Source organism: Sarcophilus harrisii, chromosome 3, assembly GCF_902635505.1.
Source record: "Sarcophilus harrisii chromosome 3, mSarHar1.11, whole genome shotgun sequence".
In the NCBI taxonomy this organism is placed as follows: Eukaryota; Metazoa; Chordata; class Mammalia; order Dasyuromorphia; family Dasyuridae; genus Sarcophilus; species Sarcophilus harrisii.
In genome coordinates, this window is record NC_045428.1 from 168273335 (window position 1) to 168291578 (window position 18244).

Sequence of the window (18244 nt, forward strand, 5' to 3'; positions counted from 1 at the left end):
TTGAAAAATGATAATAGCTTTTTATCAGCATTTATTTTCCTCATTCAACATACACTCACTGTGGGACTTTGTTAAATTTCTTTGGTTTTATAAGGAGGTCCTCATATTCAAAACTGTTTGAAACCACTCTTTTAAGTCATAGTTTTATACTGACAATTACTATTTGAGACAATGGCCTAGAGTTTCAAAATTAATCAAAATTATTGAATTATTGAAATATAATATTTGTTTTCTAATTTCTTTAAGCATTTTGCTACTTTTCCAGAAATCTGATAATGATCCCCCTTTTGTTCATTTTGATAGAGGAAATCTGATGGGCTGTGGAGGGTGCTGTAATAAGGATCATTATAGATTCTATTCTGCAGGTTTGCTGTGAGGTTGAAATGAGATAATCAATGTAAAGTGCTTACCACAGTGTTGTCTAGTTGGTACTTTATAAATATTAGCTTTTTTTTTTTTTTATCAGTTATTAAATCTTTCATTTGTTTAGGAGTCCTGAAGTGACCATTAGATTTGTTTTCTCAGATGTGTTTTTGAAGTTGCTTTTCATTTCAGGGGAAACTGGAATTGGAAAATCAACTTTGATTGACACATTGTTTAATACGAATTTTGATGATCTTGAATCTTCACACTTTCACCCAAATGTAAGACTTAAAGCACAGACATATGAACTCCAAGAAAGCAGTGTTCGGTTAAAACTGACTATTGTCAATACAGTAGGATTTGGTGACCAGATAAATAAAGAAGAGAGGTTAGTTTTTTCCTTGTTGATATATAATATTTATTTAAAATTATATTAGTCATACTGTAATCTATTTAACATATATAGGACTGCTTTCCATCTGGGAGTGAGGGTGGAAGGAGGGAGGGGAAAAATTGGAACAGAAGTGAGTGCAAGGGATAATATTGTAAAAAATTACCCTGGCATGGGTTCTGTCAATAAAAAGTTATTAAAAAAATAATAATAAAATTATATTAGTCATTTAAGGTATGGGGCTTTAAAAAAAAAAAAAAAACAACTGTGGAACTATGACATGCTTTTTGGCTATAGTAGTTAAATGCTTTGCCTGTGTAATGCTTTTATCATGTTAAATTTTGTATCTTGTTATTTTTATACAATTCTTAGCCTCTTCTGTTTTAAGAACTTTAGAACAGTTATATTAAGCTTTTAGTTGTTTTTAATTGGCTTCAACTCTGTGACTCATTTGGAGTTTTCTTAGCAAATATACTAGAATGGTTTACCATTTACTTCTCCAGATCATTCTGCAGATAAGAGAACTGAAGTAAACAGGTATGTGGTTTACTGAGGGTCACACAACTAGTAAGTATCTAGGGCCATATTTGAACTCGGGAAGATGAGTCTTCTTTAGTTCAGATTTTGGTACTATATCATCTAACTGCTCTCTCCTCCTGCCTGCAACCCTGAACTTTAGTAGATGCTTAATAAAATGTTTCAATGAAGGAAAGCAACTCTTCCTCTTAATTTGAAAATTGACTTTAGAGTAAAAAAATTTTTTTAAAAACATTTTGAGATAAGTTACTACATGTAAGATTTTAATAATTTTCTAATTATGTTAAGTGTAATAATTTATGTGGACTTTGTGGAAGATAGAGGCAGATACTAAACATTAGAATCAAATGAAGAACCTAACTTTTTAGTTTTACTTCTTCCCAGCAATATGGAGTTCCCTGAAAAAATTTTAAAACAACTCAGAATCACCTAAATCACTAAATCAATAGGTAAAGTCCCAAGAGTAGACATAAGGATACCTTTTTTTTCGTGTAATAATTATTTTTTAAAAAATTATATTTACAGTTTTTAAGGAAGTTGAATTTTATAAAAATTTTACCAGGGACATTTAGAACTTAAAAGAGTTCCTATTTTATATCGTTATGTGAGGAAAATTTTTAAATTAAAAAAAAAATTTTTTTAAAGTGAATAGTCCTTTCATTTGTCATTTTTTTTTAAATTTGGGATCTTTATACTTTCATATAAAGGGAGTGTGTGTGTGTGTGTGTATGTGTGTGTTTGTTTCTATTGTGCTCCACTTTTATGTAGTTCTGCTATTTTGAATCAGTGTCATGCATAATGAGTTGATTAGAATTGTTTTAATTTCTTTGCAAATGAATCATTAACTTATTTTTAATAGTTTTATGTTTGCAAATGAGTAATTCACTGCTCAGGGAACAGATCAATGATTAACCAGAAAGTTCTCTGATGATAGGTATTTAAATTTACAATGGAAATGGTTTTTGCTGCTTTACACTAATTTTTGTTGTTTTTGTTTAACATGTTAGTTTCATTTTTGGAAGAATAGTATAAAGGAAAGAAGACAAAAATAGATACATGTAGTACATGTTTCCATGTATAAAACTTCAAATTGCAAATTAAAGTATCAATATCCTCAAGCATACTTTTTTTTTTTTTTTAGCATGTACTTTTGAGCTGAGGATGCTTTCTCCCTAATACATGCCATCTGTATAAAAGGAGAGAAAATATTCTTGTATTGTGAATACATTTTCACTTGTGCGCAGCCATTATGCCAACTACTTTACTTTGGTCACTTTGAGCCAATGATCTGGCAAACATGACCCTTCATCTCAGTGAGGTCTTACTGAACGTATGAATAAGGACCATCTATAACCACCTCTGGAAGGGGTTCAAAGTATTTGCTTTCCAATGGGTCAGTTGCATTAACCCTGCACGTGAAGAAAACCTCACTATATTCTGTTTCAAAAATTATTGATTTAGCATACATTTTTGCTGTAGTAAAACTGAAATATCTTGTTAGAGTGTGAATATTGTATAAAATACTTGAATAATTATATTATTATTTTTCTCCAGCTATCAACCAATAGTTGATTACATAGATGCTCAATTTGAGGCTTATCTCCAAGAAGAACTGAAGATAAAAAGGTCTCTCTTTAACTACCATGATTCTCGCATCCATGCCTGCCTTTATTTTATTTCACCTACGGGACATTCCCTTAAGACACTTGATTTGTTAACCATGAAGAGCCTTGATAGTAAGGTATGATTTAGGAAGCAGTCAACTTTGACTCCCACATTTTAAAAATAGGAAATGAGTAATCATATACATTACTAACAAATGCATGTACATATGTCTAAATCATTCTCATTTGTGAGTATATTTTTCCATATTTTTCATTCAATAATTGGAATATTGTTTGTAATGTTTTTGATATCTTAATATCCCCTAATTAATATCTTTATTATATTAGGATATCTTTTAAAATATTTGAATATATTGATACCTTTCAATAATTAATGACATAATAGGCTTTATGATTTAGAAAACATTTTATATGCCTTCTTATTTAAGGTATATACCTGAGAGGTAGGTAGAATAGGTCATACCTCACAGGATTATAAATTTAGGATAGGAAGGGGTCTTATAGTCATACATTATAGTCTTCTGAGGAAACTGAAGTTTAAGTGATTTTTTTTCCATGGTAAAACAAAACACAAGAGTACAGCCAGGAATTAAACCCAATTCCTCTTACTCCAAATTCAACCTTCTTTCTACTAAAACCTAGCGATCTTTCTTGGCTTATCCAGAGACTCATAAATGTTTAACTTTCAGTGGTTGGTAAAGTGAGATATAGACAAGAAACTTTCCTTTACCAAGTTAGTCTGTTTTTTAATTGATTTAAATTTGAATTGATTCAATCACCTATGAATGGAAAAAAATATGAATTAATTGCATTATGTTTATTGTAAGCCTCTAGATTCACCTCTTGGCATTATTAATTAAGAGAAATGGAGGAGGAAATTCATTAAGTGAGCTTTTAAGTGAAATTTCTTGGTATTGGTGATGATATGAAGAGGAAGGTTTCAGTATGTGTAATGATCATGGCTCCTGGGAGAAGGAGACTGCTGAAAGCAGGGATGGTTGTAATGTAAATTAATCTAATCTTGAAATAAGAGTTGTACAATGAGATGATTCAAACCAGTTCCAATTCTTCAGTGATGAAGAGAGCCATCTACACCCAGAGAGAGGACTGTGGGGACTGAGTGCGGGCCACAATATAGTATTTTCACTTTGTTATTGTTCGCTTGCATTTTGTTTTTTCTCAGTTTTTTTTTTTCTTGATCCGATTTTTCTTGTGCAGCAAGGTAATTGTATAACTATGTGTATATATATATTGGATTTAATATAGATTGGACTACCTGCCATCTAGGGGAGAAGGGATAGGGAAGAAAGAGGGGAAAATTTGGAACAAAAGGTTTTTGAAAGTGTCAATGTTGAAAAATTACCCATGCATATATTTTGTAAATAAAAAAATTTAATTAAAAAAAGAAATAAAAGTTGTAAACTTTGATTCTAAGACTTCATTAATGTGCAGAAATGCTATAGCTATTGACTGTTAACAACGCCATACTTGTTAATGTGACAAAAAAAAAAAAGATTCCATGTTTGTGATATTTTAATGTTTTAGCAGAATCTCAGTAAAACTTACTCATTGCTCCCTTTAGAACAGTAAAGATGTCACAGCCAATTAAGAGTTGTATAATATATATACACATATAAACATTACTACTAGGAAACATTAAGCTGCTTTATGTTAATGAAGGAAGAAGAAGGAAGGTGTAAGAAATGACTGAGCCATCTTGCAGAATCAGCAATCACTGTAGATTGGTAGTAAATTGAATAAAGAACAAATAGCAAATACCAAACATCACTTGGAAAATACTGTCAAAAATTGAAGAGTAATACCTAGATTAAATATAAAATTTTTATTTTACAATAGTAAAAGCAGAATGGTACCAAAAATCAATTTGCTAATTATAACTAGATTACTAATTAGATAATTAGGTAAGCATATCGATCATAGTTTGATTTGCTCACATAATAAGAAGCTTAATGAAAAGTCTTTTCTGGGCTAGTTGTTCTTTAAGCAACTTAGTACTAACATCCTCCAATTTATAGATTTTCCCTAGTTTTTCTCATTTAGGTCTTTTCAGTTTTAATCATTCTTGAAGATTTTCTGTCCCAATTTTTGATGAGATATCAGATTTTTTTTTAAAATGCAGTGAATAGAGCATCAGCCCTGAAGTCAAGAGGACCGAGTTCAAATCTAGCCCTCAGACACTTACCACTTTATAGCCGTGTGACCCTGGGCAAGTCACTTAACCCCAATTGCCTCAGCTAAAAAAAAAAAAAAAAAGGTATAATTTAGCATTTCATTTTATAGATTTTGTATTCACATTTGATACTGTGAAACCAATAGTATAGATGAAAAAGTGAATTTTCCAACAATTTTATTCAATATTAAATGTCCTTTAAAAAAATCTTTGTTTTGAAATTCTTTTTGTGTCCAATACTTACCCTCCTATACTATTTTTAAAAATTATCTAAATCTACTTTTAGCAATTAAGCTGTTATAGATAATTTTAAAAGTGACTAAGATAACTATCTTAAAAAAGTAAAGTATCAGAAGACTTTAAAGCCCTACTTGATCACTCACTTTTTTTTTTCCTTTTTCTTTTTTTGGCAAGGCATTTGGGGTGACAGTTGGTATCAATGTCTAAGGTCAGATTTAAACTTGGGTCCTCCTGTTTTTAGGGCTGGCACTCTATTGGCTGCACCATCTTCCTGCCCCAGTTGCTCACTTATTTAAAAAAATAATTTGACATCACCCGAAAAGAAAAACTTCTTGTTGCTCCTTGTGACTTGACCTTTGTGATACGTCATATTGAATATTTATATAATTTTGTTGACTAAGCCTGGAAAAAAGCATTATAATGTTCCATTAAAACTATTAACTTAGTTAACAAAAATCACATAGTGAGTCAATGGAAGATGGTGGAGAAGTGAAGAAAACAAAAAGTAGGCTCTAAGTACTATTTTAGTGCTTTGTGCAGTAAACATTAACACTTCACGCAACAGCTTAAAGCTCTCACTTCTAAAAATGAACAGTCAAAATTGCTGTGTAGTTGAATGAATGAAAGGCATAAGCAAAACTTTTCTTCATTCTCAAAGGATCTTTTCCATTACTAATCTATCAGAGTTTGAAATTACTAGTTTGTTATTCATTTGGGTCTCAGAAGCTTTTTAACATTTAGAATTTGAATGTTCTTGGGAGGCCTAGCATAACTATATACCTTTACAACTATATATCTATACAACATATACATAAATTAACATCTATTTGGAAAAGGCCATGGGGGGAATATCATGTGGGAAGAGAATGTCTTGGTGGTGGGATTGGAGGGCAGCAGAGGCAAATTTTCATTGCTTCTTAAGAGATGACCTTGTTTTCTCAGCAAAGTTATTAAAAGTTCAAATAACTTGTTTTGAATAACCAAATAATCCATAAAATTTGAACAATTATGTATATTGTTATCTGAACTTATTGAAGTAGAAATCAAGGAAGAAAAGACTGGACACAACTAGACTGATAAAAATAGAATAAATTTTATGACTACTAAGTCTTTTTTTCATGCTATTTGCAAGGTAAACATATACAGTTTGTGTGATGCATAAATAATTTGCTGTAAACATAGGGTCTCATGATTATTATATCATGATCATAAACATTTATGATAAGATTTAATTTTGAAAGCTTTTATATTAAAAAAAAAACAAAAATAATCTTTGTCTTTTTTTTTTTTTAACCAAATATTATTAGGTAAATATCATACCTGTGATTGCCAAAGCAGATACAATATCTAAAACTGAATTACAGAAGTTTAAGATCAAACTGATGAGTGAATTGGTCAGCAACGGAGTCCAAATATACCAATTCCCAACAGATGATGAAACTATTTCTCAAATTAACTCCTCGATGAATGTAAGAGCTTAATATTTGAATATATTTCTATTATCAACAACTAATATACTTTGATTTTAGTTTCCTTCAGCTGTAAATTTTAAATACATTGAATTAGAAAAGTATGATATGGGTGTTTTTATTTTGTTGATCAGGGAAAATTGCTCCACAGATTTAGATTCTTCAGAATGATTTCTTCCTGTTCCTATTTTTCAAGCCCCTTCTGAGCTGGAAGGAATTTTACTTTTACAAACTTTTATTTCTTATCCTAGAAATATAGCTTGATTTATTTTTTTTTTTTAAATGAAGGTGTGATTACAACTTTCTTTGTGAAAGCATTCTAGAATGTTTAATTTAAAGTCAGTTTAAAGACATGACTTTTTAATGTCTAAACAATTAAGTGTCTAATTAAAATTTAAACTGATTCCCTCGTAAAGTTGGAAGGGATCTTTGAGTTGCCTCAATTCTTTTCCTCTATCCTCAATAAAAATAGAACATATATGTATAAATATAAAATATTTACTCTAACAAATATATGACACATATTTATAGTACTCTTACTTTTTTTACTTTTTTTTGGGGGGGGGGGTTATTATAAGTTTGTCTTGTATGTGACTTAGTGCAGCCTGAAACCTTCTGGTTCAGTAGAATGGATGGTGAGCAGGCCTTAACTGTTTCATCTTTTACTTCACTTTCCAGAGAAGTCACTTTCTTGGAGATGTTCCTTTCTCACACTTATTTCGGCCAAACTAACTTCTTTTATTGGGCATATCCTATAGATAGAGGAAGTCCAGCTTGTTCTTCACATAAGAGATCTGTGGTGCTCTGAAACCCCAGGTTATTGGAGATATCAGTTGATATGTTCTCATTTACTAACTTCTTACTTCCTGTTTCTCCACATGTGATTTAAATATATCTTGAAATACAGCCATTGCTAATAAGCACTCAGAACCCATGGTGACATGAGGCAGTTTTATCCAGTACTATAGATAGATGCTTGTGGAGGAGAGGTCCAGTAACATCTAATCTTCCTGAAACCAAGGTTGTCCCCATACAATCTTGATACCTAAAAAGCATCTGTTTAAGCATTGATTAGTTGTAACAATTCTGACATCTCATGGAAAGGGAATGGAATTCCAAGTTAGATCCCCTGGGTTGTCATATCAGTGTTCACTGAGGTCACAACACCACAGCAATACATACTACGAAATGGGAAGTATATTTCTAAACAGCTTTTATCAACATCAGCCATTCATTATGTTGTTCTTCTATCTGCCCAAAAGCTGTATGCCATTCTAGTACCTGTTTCCATGATCGTTATATTTGCTTTCCCAGTTGTTGGAAGTTTATGTTAACCCCTCTTCCCTTTTTTATTTTTTTTATTTATTTTTTTGTTACAAATTTGGTTTCAAGGGTGACATTTCTGTGATAATTCTCAAAAGAAAAACTGCTGATGGAGCCATCATCTTTCCTGGAGAGCACTTCACAACTTGAAACTAAATGGTTTCTTTTAAAAATACCGTTTTCCTTCAAAGAATGTATTTTATGAGTTTCTAAAGATAGTCAGACATGTCTTCTACAGTTTTATCTTTTAGACTTTGCTTATACTCATTTTCCTTTAGAATTTTCTTGTCCTCCTCAAAACCTATGGAAATCGTAGGTGTTTTTCAAATCTTAATCCAAATCTTAAATGTCTCAATCTATAGAGTTTGATTATTTTATTTTTTCCTCTTTTCCCCCTCTTGTTGTAACACTTATTGTTTGTAACTCACTTGACCCTTTATAATATGCTAGCCTGCTTTACTGTCTTTCTGGTTTATAGACAGAAGTGTGTTGAAGTCAGAACAAACTAATTTGTGAATTGATTATTAAATTTGTGAGTACTTACACATCACAAATTGGCATACCATAAAAATTAGGGTTTATTTTGTTGATTGTCTTTACTTTAAAATCTGCTACATGTATATGGATTTCTCTGAAAGACTCGGACATTAAACATTGACCAGTACATTCCTGTTTGTAGACCCTAATTTTTTTTTTGCTTTTTTTGGCAAGGCAAATGGGGTTAAGTGGCTTGTCTGGGGTTGTATAGCTAATATATATCAAAATTAACTCAGATCCTCCTGACTCCAAGATTAGCACTCTATCTACTGAGTCACCTAACTCCCCATTAGGCCTTATCTTCTAATGAGCTAATTTTTTTCCCAATAAGGTAATATATATTTTACTCATTATATTACACACAAGATGGTCACTATGCTTTGTGTCTAATAGCCAGTGAATGCATTTTTAATTGATTAATTTGATTACAGAATTTAGGGTTAATTCTTGTAAAACTCAACTAGCATACATACAGCATTTACTGTACTTTCGCTTCTCCAACCCCTATCATGATTCATTGTTGATTGTTCTTTCAGAATATCCCTTTAACCAGTTATGTATCAACTTGATTTTTATCTAAACCAGCTTTTTGAGTTTTTTGGTGAATATGTCAGCTAAGGCCAGAAGCAGTGCCAAAGTCAATAATGACTGACATTTATATGGTGGCAAAATAACTTATTTATCTTTACAATAGCCTTCTCTACTTATTAAGATCTAAAGCTGAATTTGTTTTAGGGGCTGCTATATAGTCAGTTCTAAATTAATATTAGCTGGGAATAAAGTATTGAGTTCCTTTAGGGCAGGTGGTGAAGAACCTTTTTACCTGTCAAGGGATTTTTGAAAATTTCTAGTGGGCCATACAAAATTATGAACTTGTAGAACTCAAGCAGTGGGAGGTTGTTCTACCTAGTTTTCAACTCATCACCTATAGTTAATTATGCAAATGATTTGGCGGGCCTTATGAGTTTCCCCAGCCTACTTTAGGCAAGGAATATTTTTGTATTTGACATTGAATCTTCACATGCCTTGACCCATAATAAGCATTTAATAAATGTTTAGTGAATTTGAATTTGGTGTATATGTTTATTAGTAGTAGTAGTTTGAATTTGAATTATTAATGAGGGTAAAATCATGAGCTGTGAAACCTAGTTTTAGAAATTTAAGACATAATGCAAAATAGAATATTGTTTCAAATAATTTCATTATATTCTTTTTAATCAAATACTTGGAAACTTTAGTGTGTCTGTTTCCACATTTTCATATGAATGTGAAACTCATAACAGATTTTTTCTAGGGACATTTGCCATTTGCTGTTGTGGGCAGTATGGAAGAGGTCAAACTTGGAAATAAGATGGTGAAAGCTCGTCAGTACCCATGGGGCATTGTTCAAGGTGAATATAATGAATATGAACAGTATTTGCATGAATGTTTTTGAATATGATTTATTCATAGTATAATTTTCAATAAGATGCATTTTAATTTATTAATAGCTATTATTAATTTTAGAAATTTATCTTAGTAAAATGGAATTTGGATCCAGTTTTCTGATCAAGTAATACTTATTGTAAATGATTATCAAACTTTATTTTATTTCAAATGTTTAAACTACTTCCCCCTCCCCCCCTACTTTTTCCTACTTTTTTCCTTTTTCCTTTTCCTACTATCCTTTTTTTTTTTTTTTTTTTTGACTAGTGGAAAATGAAAATCATTGTGACTTTGTAAAGCTCCGTGAAATGCTTATTTGCACAAATATGGAGGACCTAAGAGAACAAACCCATACTCGACATTATGAACTTTATAGGCGATGCAAACTGGAGGAAATGGGTTTTAAAGATGTAAGTCCAGAAAACAAACCTGTCAGGTAAGTTGGACATTATTTTATGTAAGAAAGAATAGACATTGCATTGTAATATTAAAGGAGAGATTTAAGAGACTTTATCAAGGGATATATGGGAGAGGCAATTATCAATGTGGTTTAGTGGATAGAATGCTAGCTTTGAAGTAAAAATTGACTTCAAGTACTATTTCTAGTTGTGTGGCTGTGGATATAGGTCATTTAAACTCTGTGTACCCTATTATAAATTTTTAAACTTACAAAGACTTAAGCTGTATTAGTAGACAGAATTAGGAGGCTTCTTTATTGGAAGCATCTTATATTAATGGAATTACAGTTCTAGTTCAAAACATTTGTTTCTTTATCTTTTTTTTTTTTTTTTTTTTTGAGGCAACATGATATAGTCATTAGAGGACTGGCCTCCAAGCTTGGAATGAACATTGTTTCAAAGTCCTGCATCTGATTCATAAGGCTATGTGACTGAGCAAATCACCCAAGTTTCTCATTGCTTTTGGTGAATTTCATAGGCTAAAAATTGCCAAACTACATTGGTAAAGGGAATTTGCTTATCCTTATACTAATTGTCATTATAGTAATGAAAAAACAAGTCCAGTCTCTCACTCTTATGTACATATGTTCATAGGAAAGTGGTTTAAAGTTCATTTTAAAAAAAACATACAAGAACAAGTATTCTGTTGAAAAATTGCCTGGGAATAAATTGTAAAACTATGCCACTTGATGCTACATTTCTAACATTTTTTTTTGTTGTTGTTGAAATAATTTTAACTTTAAACCCTAATATTTCAGGGCTTATACAAATGTTTAATTCTGACTAAATTTAACTCGATAAAACTTTCCAGAAAATTATCTAGAATTCTTCAGCTGTGCTTATTCCTAATAGCTTTTTAAAAAAAATTTGTAAAATTATTTGGGCCCTTCCTTCTCCAACTTGCTAACCTATATTTTGATTATATCTTGGCTTTTTACAAGGAGAAGCACAGAAAAGTAGTATGTTGAACCTTAAATCAATTTGATTTTGTAATCTTATTAATCATGGATTGTCTAAATTTGGGGGTAAGGATTTTTTTAATTTTTCTGAAACTTTCATTTTTATAGATGATGTGTCAATGATTTTTTTTTTTTAAATTATAACTTTTTTTGACAGAACCCATACTAGGGTAATTTTTTTTTTTTTTAATTTAATAGCCTTTTATTTACAGGATATATGCATGGGTAACTTTACAGCATTAACAATTGCCAAACCTCTTGTTCCAATTTTTCACCTCTTACCCCACCCCCTCCTCTAGATGGCAGGATGACCAGTAGATGTTAAATATATTAAAATATAAATTAGATACACAATAAGTATACATGACCAAAACGTTATTTTGCTGTACAAAAAGAATCAGACTCTGAAATATTGTACAATTAGCTTGTGAAGGAAATCAAAAATGCAGGTGTGCATAAATATAGTGATTGGGAATTCAATGTAATGGTTTTTAGTCATCTCCCAGAGTTCTTTTTCTGGGCATAGCTAGTTCAGTTCATTACTGCTCCATTAGAAATGATTTGGTTGATCTCGTTGCTGAGGATGGCCTGGTCCATCAGAACTGGTCATCATATAGTATTGTTGTTGAAGTATATAATGATCTCCTGGTCCTGCTCATTTCACTCAGCATCAGTTCGTGTAAGTCTCTCCAGGCCTTTCTGAAATTATCCTGTTGGTCATTTCTTACAGAACAGTAATATTCCATAATATTCATATACCACAATTTATTCAGCCATTCTCCAACTGATGGACATCCATTCAGTTTCCGCTAGGGTAATTTTTTACAACATTATCCCTTGCACTCACTTTTGTTCCCATTTTTTCCCTCCCTCCCTCCACCCCCTCCCCCAGATGGCAAGCAGTCCTATACATGTTAAATATGTCACAGTATATCCTAGATACAATATATGTGTGCAGAACTGAACAGGTCTCTTGTTGCACAGAAAGAATTGGATTCAGAAGGTAAAAATAACCCGGGAAGAAAAACAAAAATGCAAACAATTTATACTCATTTCCCAGTGTTCTTTCTTTGGGTGTAACTGCTTCTGTCCATCACTGATCAATTGAAACTGAGTTAGATCTTCTCTTTGTCAAAGAAATCCACTTCTATCAGAATACATCCTCATACAGTATCGTTGTTGATATATAATGATCTTTTGGTTCTGCTCATTTCACTCAGCATCACTTCATGTAAGTCTCTCCAAGCCTCTCTGTATTCATTCTGCTGGTCATTTCTTAGAGAACAATAATATTCTATAACATTTATATACCACAATTTACCCAACCATTCTCCAATTGATGTGCATCCACTCATTTTTCAGTTTCTAGCCACTACAAAGAGGGCTGCCACAAACATTTTGGCACATTCAGGTCCCTTTCCCTTCTTTAGTATCTCTTTGGGGTATAAGCCCAGTAGTAGCACTGCTGGATCAAAGGGTATGCACAGTTTGATAACTTTTTGGGCATAGTTCCAGATTGCTCTCCAGAATGGTTGGATTCGTTCACAACTCCACCAACAATGCATCAGTGTCCCAGTTTTTCCGCATCCCCTCCAACATTCATCATTATTTTTTCCTGTCATCTTAGCCAATCTGACAGGTGTGTAGTGGTATCTCAGAGTTGTCTTAATTTGCATTTCTGTGATCAATAGTGATTTGGAACACTTTTTATATGAGTGGAAATAGTTTCAATTTCATCATCTGAAAATTGTCTGTTCATATCCTTTGTCAATGATGTTTTATGGCAGAACAAGACTTCTTAAAAATCCCTTCTTGATTATATTTCTCAACCACATACACTTGACTCCATTTATGATGTTATGATATTAAAATATTCTTCTTTAATTATGTAGCTACATAATTCATAGCAGATGTCTGCCACTCTTTCCAGAGGAAAATCATTTACCTTCTTAAGATTGGGAAAAGAAGTGGCTTTGTTGGTTGGCCTGCATTTGACCAGGTTGCATTTCAAGATACATCAGATGATCAATTACCAATGGCTTGGCAAACCTAACCTGAAGATATGTGATAGCAGATTTATCCTAAATTAAAAACTCTGACACAGCCTGCCCAAGGGGTCTAGTTATTGCAACTCATCTTCTGCTTTGTTTCCATTATTTATTGAAAAGTTAATGTTTTTAGGTAGATGCTGGCATTAAAGTAGCCCATTCAAATAAGGAAACATTTTGTGTCTGTCAACTTAAAAAGCAATGTTCATATTAATGGTTTAGTTAAGTACCTTTGTTGGCTATAAAATTTAAGGGAGGGAGAAAATTTTTCTTCTTCTTGCCTTTGAAAAACTGGTAGTCTTAACAATTTCTCCTAAAATTTTGATTCAACACTGCATCCTTAATGCACAAATGGTATCTTTCTTCCCTACTACAATTTACGATTTTTTCCCTCCTAATATTCTTGAATGTCCTCTAGTCTTTACCCAGTTTTCCTTGGGAAAGTAAAATGTGAAAAAGAATAGGAGCTATTTCTCCCTTCCCTTCCCCCGCCCCCATTCTCTTCCTTTTACAATCTCATTGACAGTATCTTTAAAACTAGTTCTATTCCCTTTCTCAGTTCCCAATCTCTTCCACCCCAAGAGGGCACCCTTCAACCATATCCTCTGCTCCTTGCATAGAATCACAAGCCAGTCTTTATTCTTCATCAAAGAAATAGAAGAAACACAGATCTGGGCTTCGCTCTAACATATAGTTTAAGTTTTACTGAAGTAAAGTATGTGGTATAAGAGAAGACAACCTTTTTTATCTACCTGAACTTAATCTTTCCCTTCAAAATTTTAAGTGGGAAAAAAAATGGGACAAGCATACTTGGAAGGGAAGAAGCCATCTTTGTAAAGAGGAACCAAGAACATAAGCTGCAGGTTAATACAGGGATTGGACAAGGTTTTCATGAACAAAAGTGAAGCTTAAATTACAAGTGGAAGTAGTTTGAAAGATGAAACTTGGTTCTACTTAGTCACTTGAATGCTAGATTATTTATTTTGACAACCATCAGAACTGAGAATGGTGCACCAGAATTCAGGCATGAAGCATGAGTTCCAATTCTTAATTGATGTTCTTTGCTTTGTGACCCTCGGCCACTATTATCATCTGTAAAATAGAAATGTTAATAACAATACTTTCACTAGCTGCTTACAGGATCGTTGTAAGAAAAACACTTTTAAAACTTTAAAGCAATAGGTTAATGGATTTTTTAAAACCACCTATCTGCTGTCCCTTTGTTATTAAAATCCTTAGAAAACATCCAGAGATTTGTGGGATTGTTTCTGGGACAGGAAGAACAGAGAAGCTGAGACTACTTGATCTGCAGTAGACTAAGCAGAGGCTAGAAAACTAGTCAGAAGCCACAGGTGATCACAATGGAAAGGGAGATATGTGGAATCCTTGGTTCTGCTGCCAGTCCCTGAGCTAAGTGTGACATTCCTGGAATCCAAAAATGAACCTTCAGATGTGTTTTTCTCTTGGAAACATCCTAACATATGGTGGGTATGATAAGAATAAGAATAACATAGTAGCACAGCTTTTTAAATGGGAATATACTTTGGAATTTTAATCCAAGTCAAGTTTACAAAAAAAATTCCCTTAGTTACAGTTGTGATATTGAATAGGCTTACAGTATAATCCAACTTTATGTATTTTTGTAATATTGACTCAATTTATGACTTTCCTTATCAAATTTTTAGGCTTAGTACACAGTTTAAGTGAAAATAGGAAAAAATAAGGCCTATTAAAGTTAAAGAAATGTCTCTGTCTTTCTGTCTGTCTCTTTTTCATACACACTCACATTTTGGAGAAAAAGGCATCAAGAGATATTTTTACTAGTAGTTTAATATCTCATACAGAGGAGCTTTTTTTGTAGACCTCCTCTCCTAGATTTCTTTTTTGAGCTCTACCTCATTTGTTATTTTCTTGGTTTTTATTTCCTTTTGTCTGTCCCTTTTTGCAGTTGGTCTTACCTCTCTTTTTTTCCCCCCACCACCATTTAAAAAATGAAACAGTATAATATCTGAATGTTAACAGTAAATAAAACAAAGAAAAAAGAAAAACACAAGGTAAAGAAAGCCATTTTGATACATTAGAGGAAGAGAAAAGGTAAAAGGAAACAGAAATTTATAGTGGTTGTGTACTAATAAAAATATCTAGTTTAACTCTGGTTTTATATACAAGGAGAATAAAATCCAGATGCATTCTAAGTTGTTGAAGGTTGTCTATCAGTGAAAGTCAAATGTGAGACTAAAACCCAGGTCTCTTGACTCCAAGTCCAGTATTCTTTTTACAAAAACTATCCCTACACAGAATATTGAGAAATGCAAATATAGGAAGTAAGATGGGAAAACAGAAGAAATAGATTTACTAGTGGAAAACTTATAAGATTGTATTATACAGTAGAAAAGACATCGAGTTTGGAATCAAAGGATATGGGTTAAAATATCCAGGTTTTTCACTGACTGTTTGACCTTAGGCAAGTGACTTAAGCCTTTTGGACCCCAGTCCAATTCCTCTTTAAAAAGAGGGGATTGAATTCTTTCCAGCTCTAAATGCATGATCCTAAAATATTAGAAGTAGAAAATGGGTTTAGTTAAATATTCTTTAAGTATTTGCTTTTTCTTAACATATAAGAGATGTGATTTCTCTCAGCTAGATGCTTCATCTGTTTAATGTGAATGGATCTTTTATATCATATAGCTATATATCCCAGCTTCTTGAATTGTGGTTTGTGGCCCCATATATAGGGTCTCACAACTGAATGTAGGGATTGTGAAATTATGGTTTACTATCAGTAAAGTTTGAATTGAATATCCAGCTGCCTCTGAAAAAAGGTGATTTAAATAGAATAAATATGGAATTGTTGCCCAGCTTCATGTAACTTTAGTGGAATAGCCATCAAAAGAATATGTATTATTTACATTTCCGTTTTCCCAGGTCAAAAGATTTTTAGAAAGAAATCTGAAAAGATGGTGAGATCAGAAGACTTACAAAGGAAAGATAGAAAAGTACTATAAGGAGGTATATATATATTTTTTTGGGGGGGGAGGGAACCCAAGCATAGAACTAGTAAACTTTTTTTCATCTAGCATTATGCTTTATACATAGTAGATACTCAATGTTAAATTGAATATTATAAGAGAAATAAGCATATAAAACAGACATTTGAAGGACTGAAGGACAAAAACGTTAAAATGTTTGATCTATGAAATAAAAAGGGTTGGAGGAAAGTGACATAAATGCATGCAAATTTGAGGAAAAAGTTGCAAAAATAGTTTATGTGAGAGAAGTGGGGAGGAATAAAAAAGAATTAATATCAGTTGAGATAAACATTTATGATTATAAGAGAACTTGGGGACCATAGAGCCATAAAAGATTTAGGAAATTATTATTGCAAAGAAATTAAATGGAAATTGCTAAAAAAGAGAAAGTGAAGTCGCTCATAAAATGAATAAAAACCACAGATGAAAAATGAAAAGTACAGAAAATATAAATTGGCAAGCATTTAAATTAAGAGGAAATAGGCACTGAAAAAATGAGAACTCAATTCAGCAGACATTTAGTATCTGTTGTTGAATCATTTCAGTCATGTTTAATCTCCATGATCCCATTTGTGATTTTCTTGGCAAAGATACTAGAATGATTTGCCATTTCCTTTTCTAGGAAAAAGGAAAAATTTCATTTTATAAATGTGGAATTGAGGCAGCTAGTAAATAAGGCCAGATTTGAATTCAGATCCTCTTGATTCCAGGACCAGCACTTTATCCACTATCCTATCTAGCTACAGTGTCATTTTTTCAGTTTGTCTCACTTTTTTTTTTTCTTGACATATCTTGAAGATAAGATCATTCAATATGTGTTGTACATTTGAATGTGATAATGAATTAATGTTTAAAAAGGAAAGATATTGGCAAGGAAATTTGGTATTTATAAAGTCTTTAAGTCTCAAAAATGAATCTGTATTTGGAAAAAATGTAAAATCATGGGATCACTTCTTCGTAAATGTGTTTCTGAATAATATACAAAACTACATGAAGTCTCTCATTGAAGATTTTTTTATATTTTGTTCTATTTTAAATATGAAATTGTTTGGGGGAGCTTTTTAAATCATTCAATTCCATTGATTATTAAACTACTTAAAACTGGGTTTTTTTTTTTTTTTTTTTTTTAACTGCAAGGGTGGTGTTTTTTTGTTTTTTTTTTGCACATCTCATAGAGATGAGGAAGAAAGGGAAAAGGAGAGAGGAAAAAAGAGCCTTTGTTAAGCTTACTATGTGTCTAATGGGAATGGTAAACGTAAGGAGTGTAGCACCACATTGAAGAAGAGACTATGGGAAGTAGCAGTGGTATAAGAGTTCTGCTTCCAAACAAAAAAATGAATTCACCCATCAGAATTGGGGGGGGAACAAGAAGTAGAATCCAAGTTTCAGATGGCGAAGAGATGGTCTGATAGTGAGGTCATGATAAGAAGATATGCCATGAGAATATGGATTATTATATGTTTACCTAGAGAAAAATGAAACAACAGAATTAGTAATTTTGTGTTTTGTAAATTTTGTTAATTTAGGAAAACTAGCAACATTAGCTTTACTACATCAAATCTGACTGGAAAAAAAAACTTGTCATTGCATAATGAGGGTCAGTAATATTAATTATTAATATTAATTTTATCTTTTAAAAAATATTGGAG

General features: G+C 32.0%; 1 protein-coding gene across 2 annotated transcripts in view; it reads left to right on the forward strand.

The window, feature by feature from the left end:
• Positions 1-18244, forward strand: part of SEPTIN10 (septin 10) — a 53749-nt gene that overhangs the window by 22628 nt on the left and 12877 nt on the right. The window contains exons 4-9 of one of the 2 annotated variants that reach the window (XR_004232863.1): positions 556-751; positions 2846-3032; positions 6655-6816; positions 9971-10067; positions 10369-10537; positions 14806-15050. Coding sequence is in view for 1 of the 2 variants with exons in the window: in XM_012546204.3 (XP_012401658.2) it covers positions 556-751; positions 2846-3032; positions 6655-6816; positions 9971-10067; positions 10369-10537 (811 nt within the window). In the remaining variant the exon portion in view is untranslated. The remainder of the gene's footprint in view (positions 1-555; positions 752-2845; positions 3033-6654; positions 6817-9970; positions 10068-10368; positions 10538-14805; positions 15051-18244) is intronic. The other variant, XM_012546204.3, reaches the window with a different exon arrangement.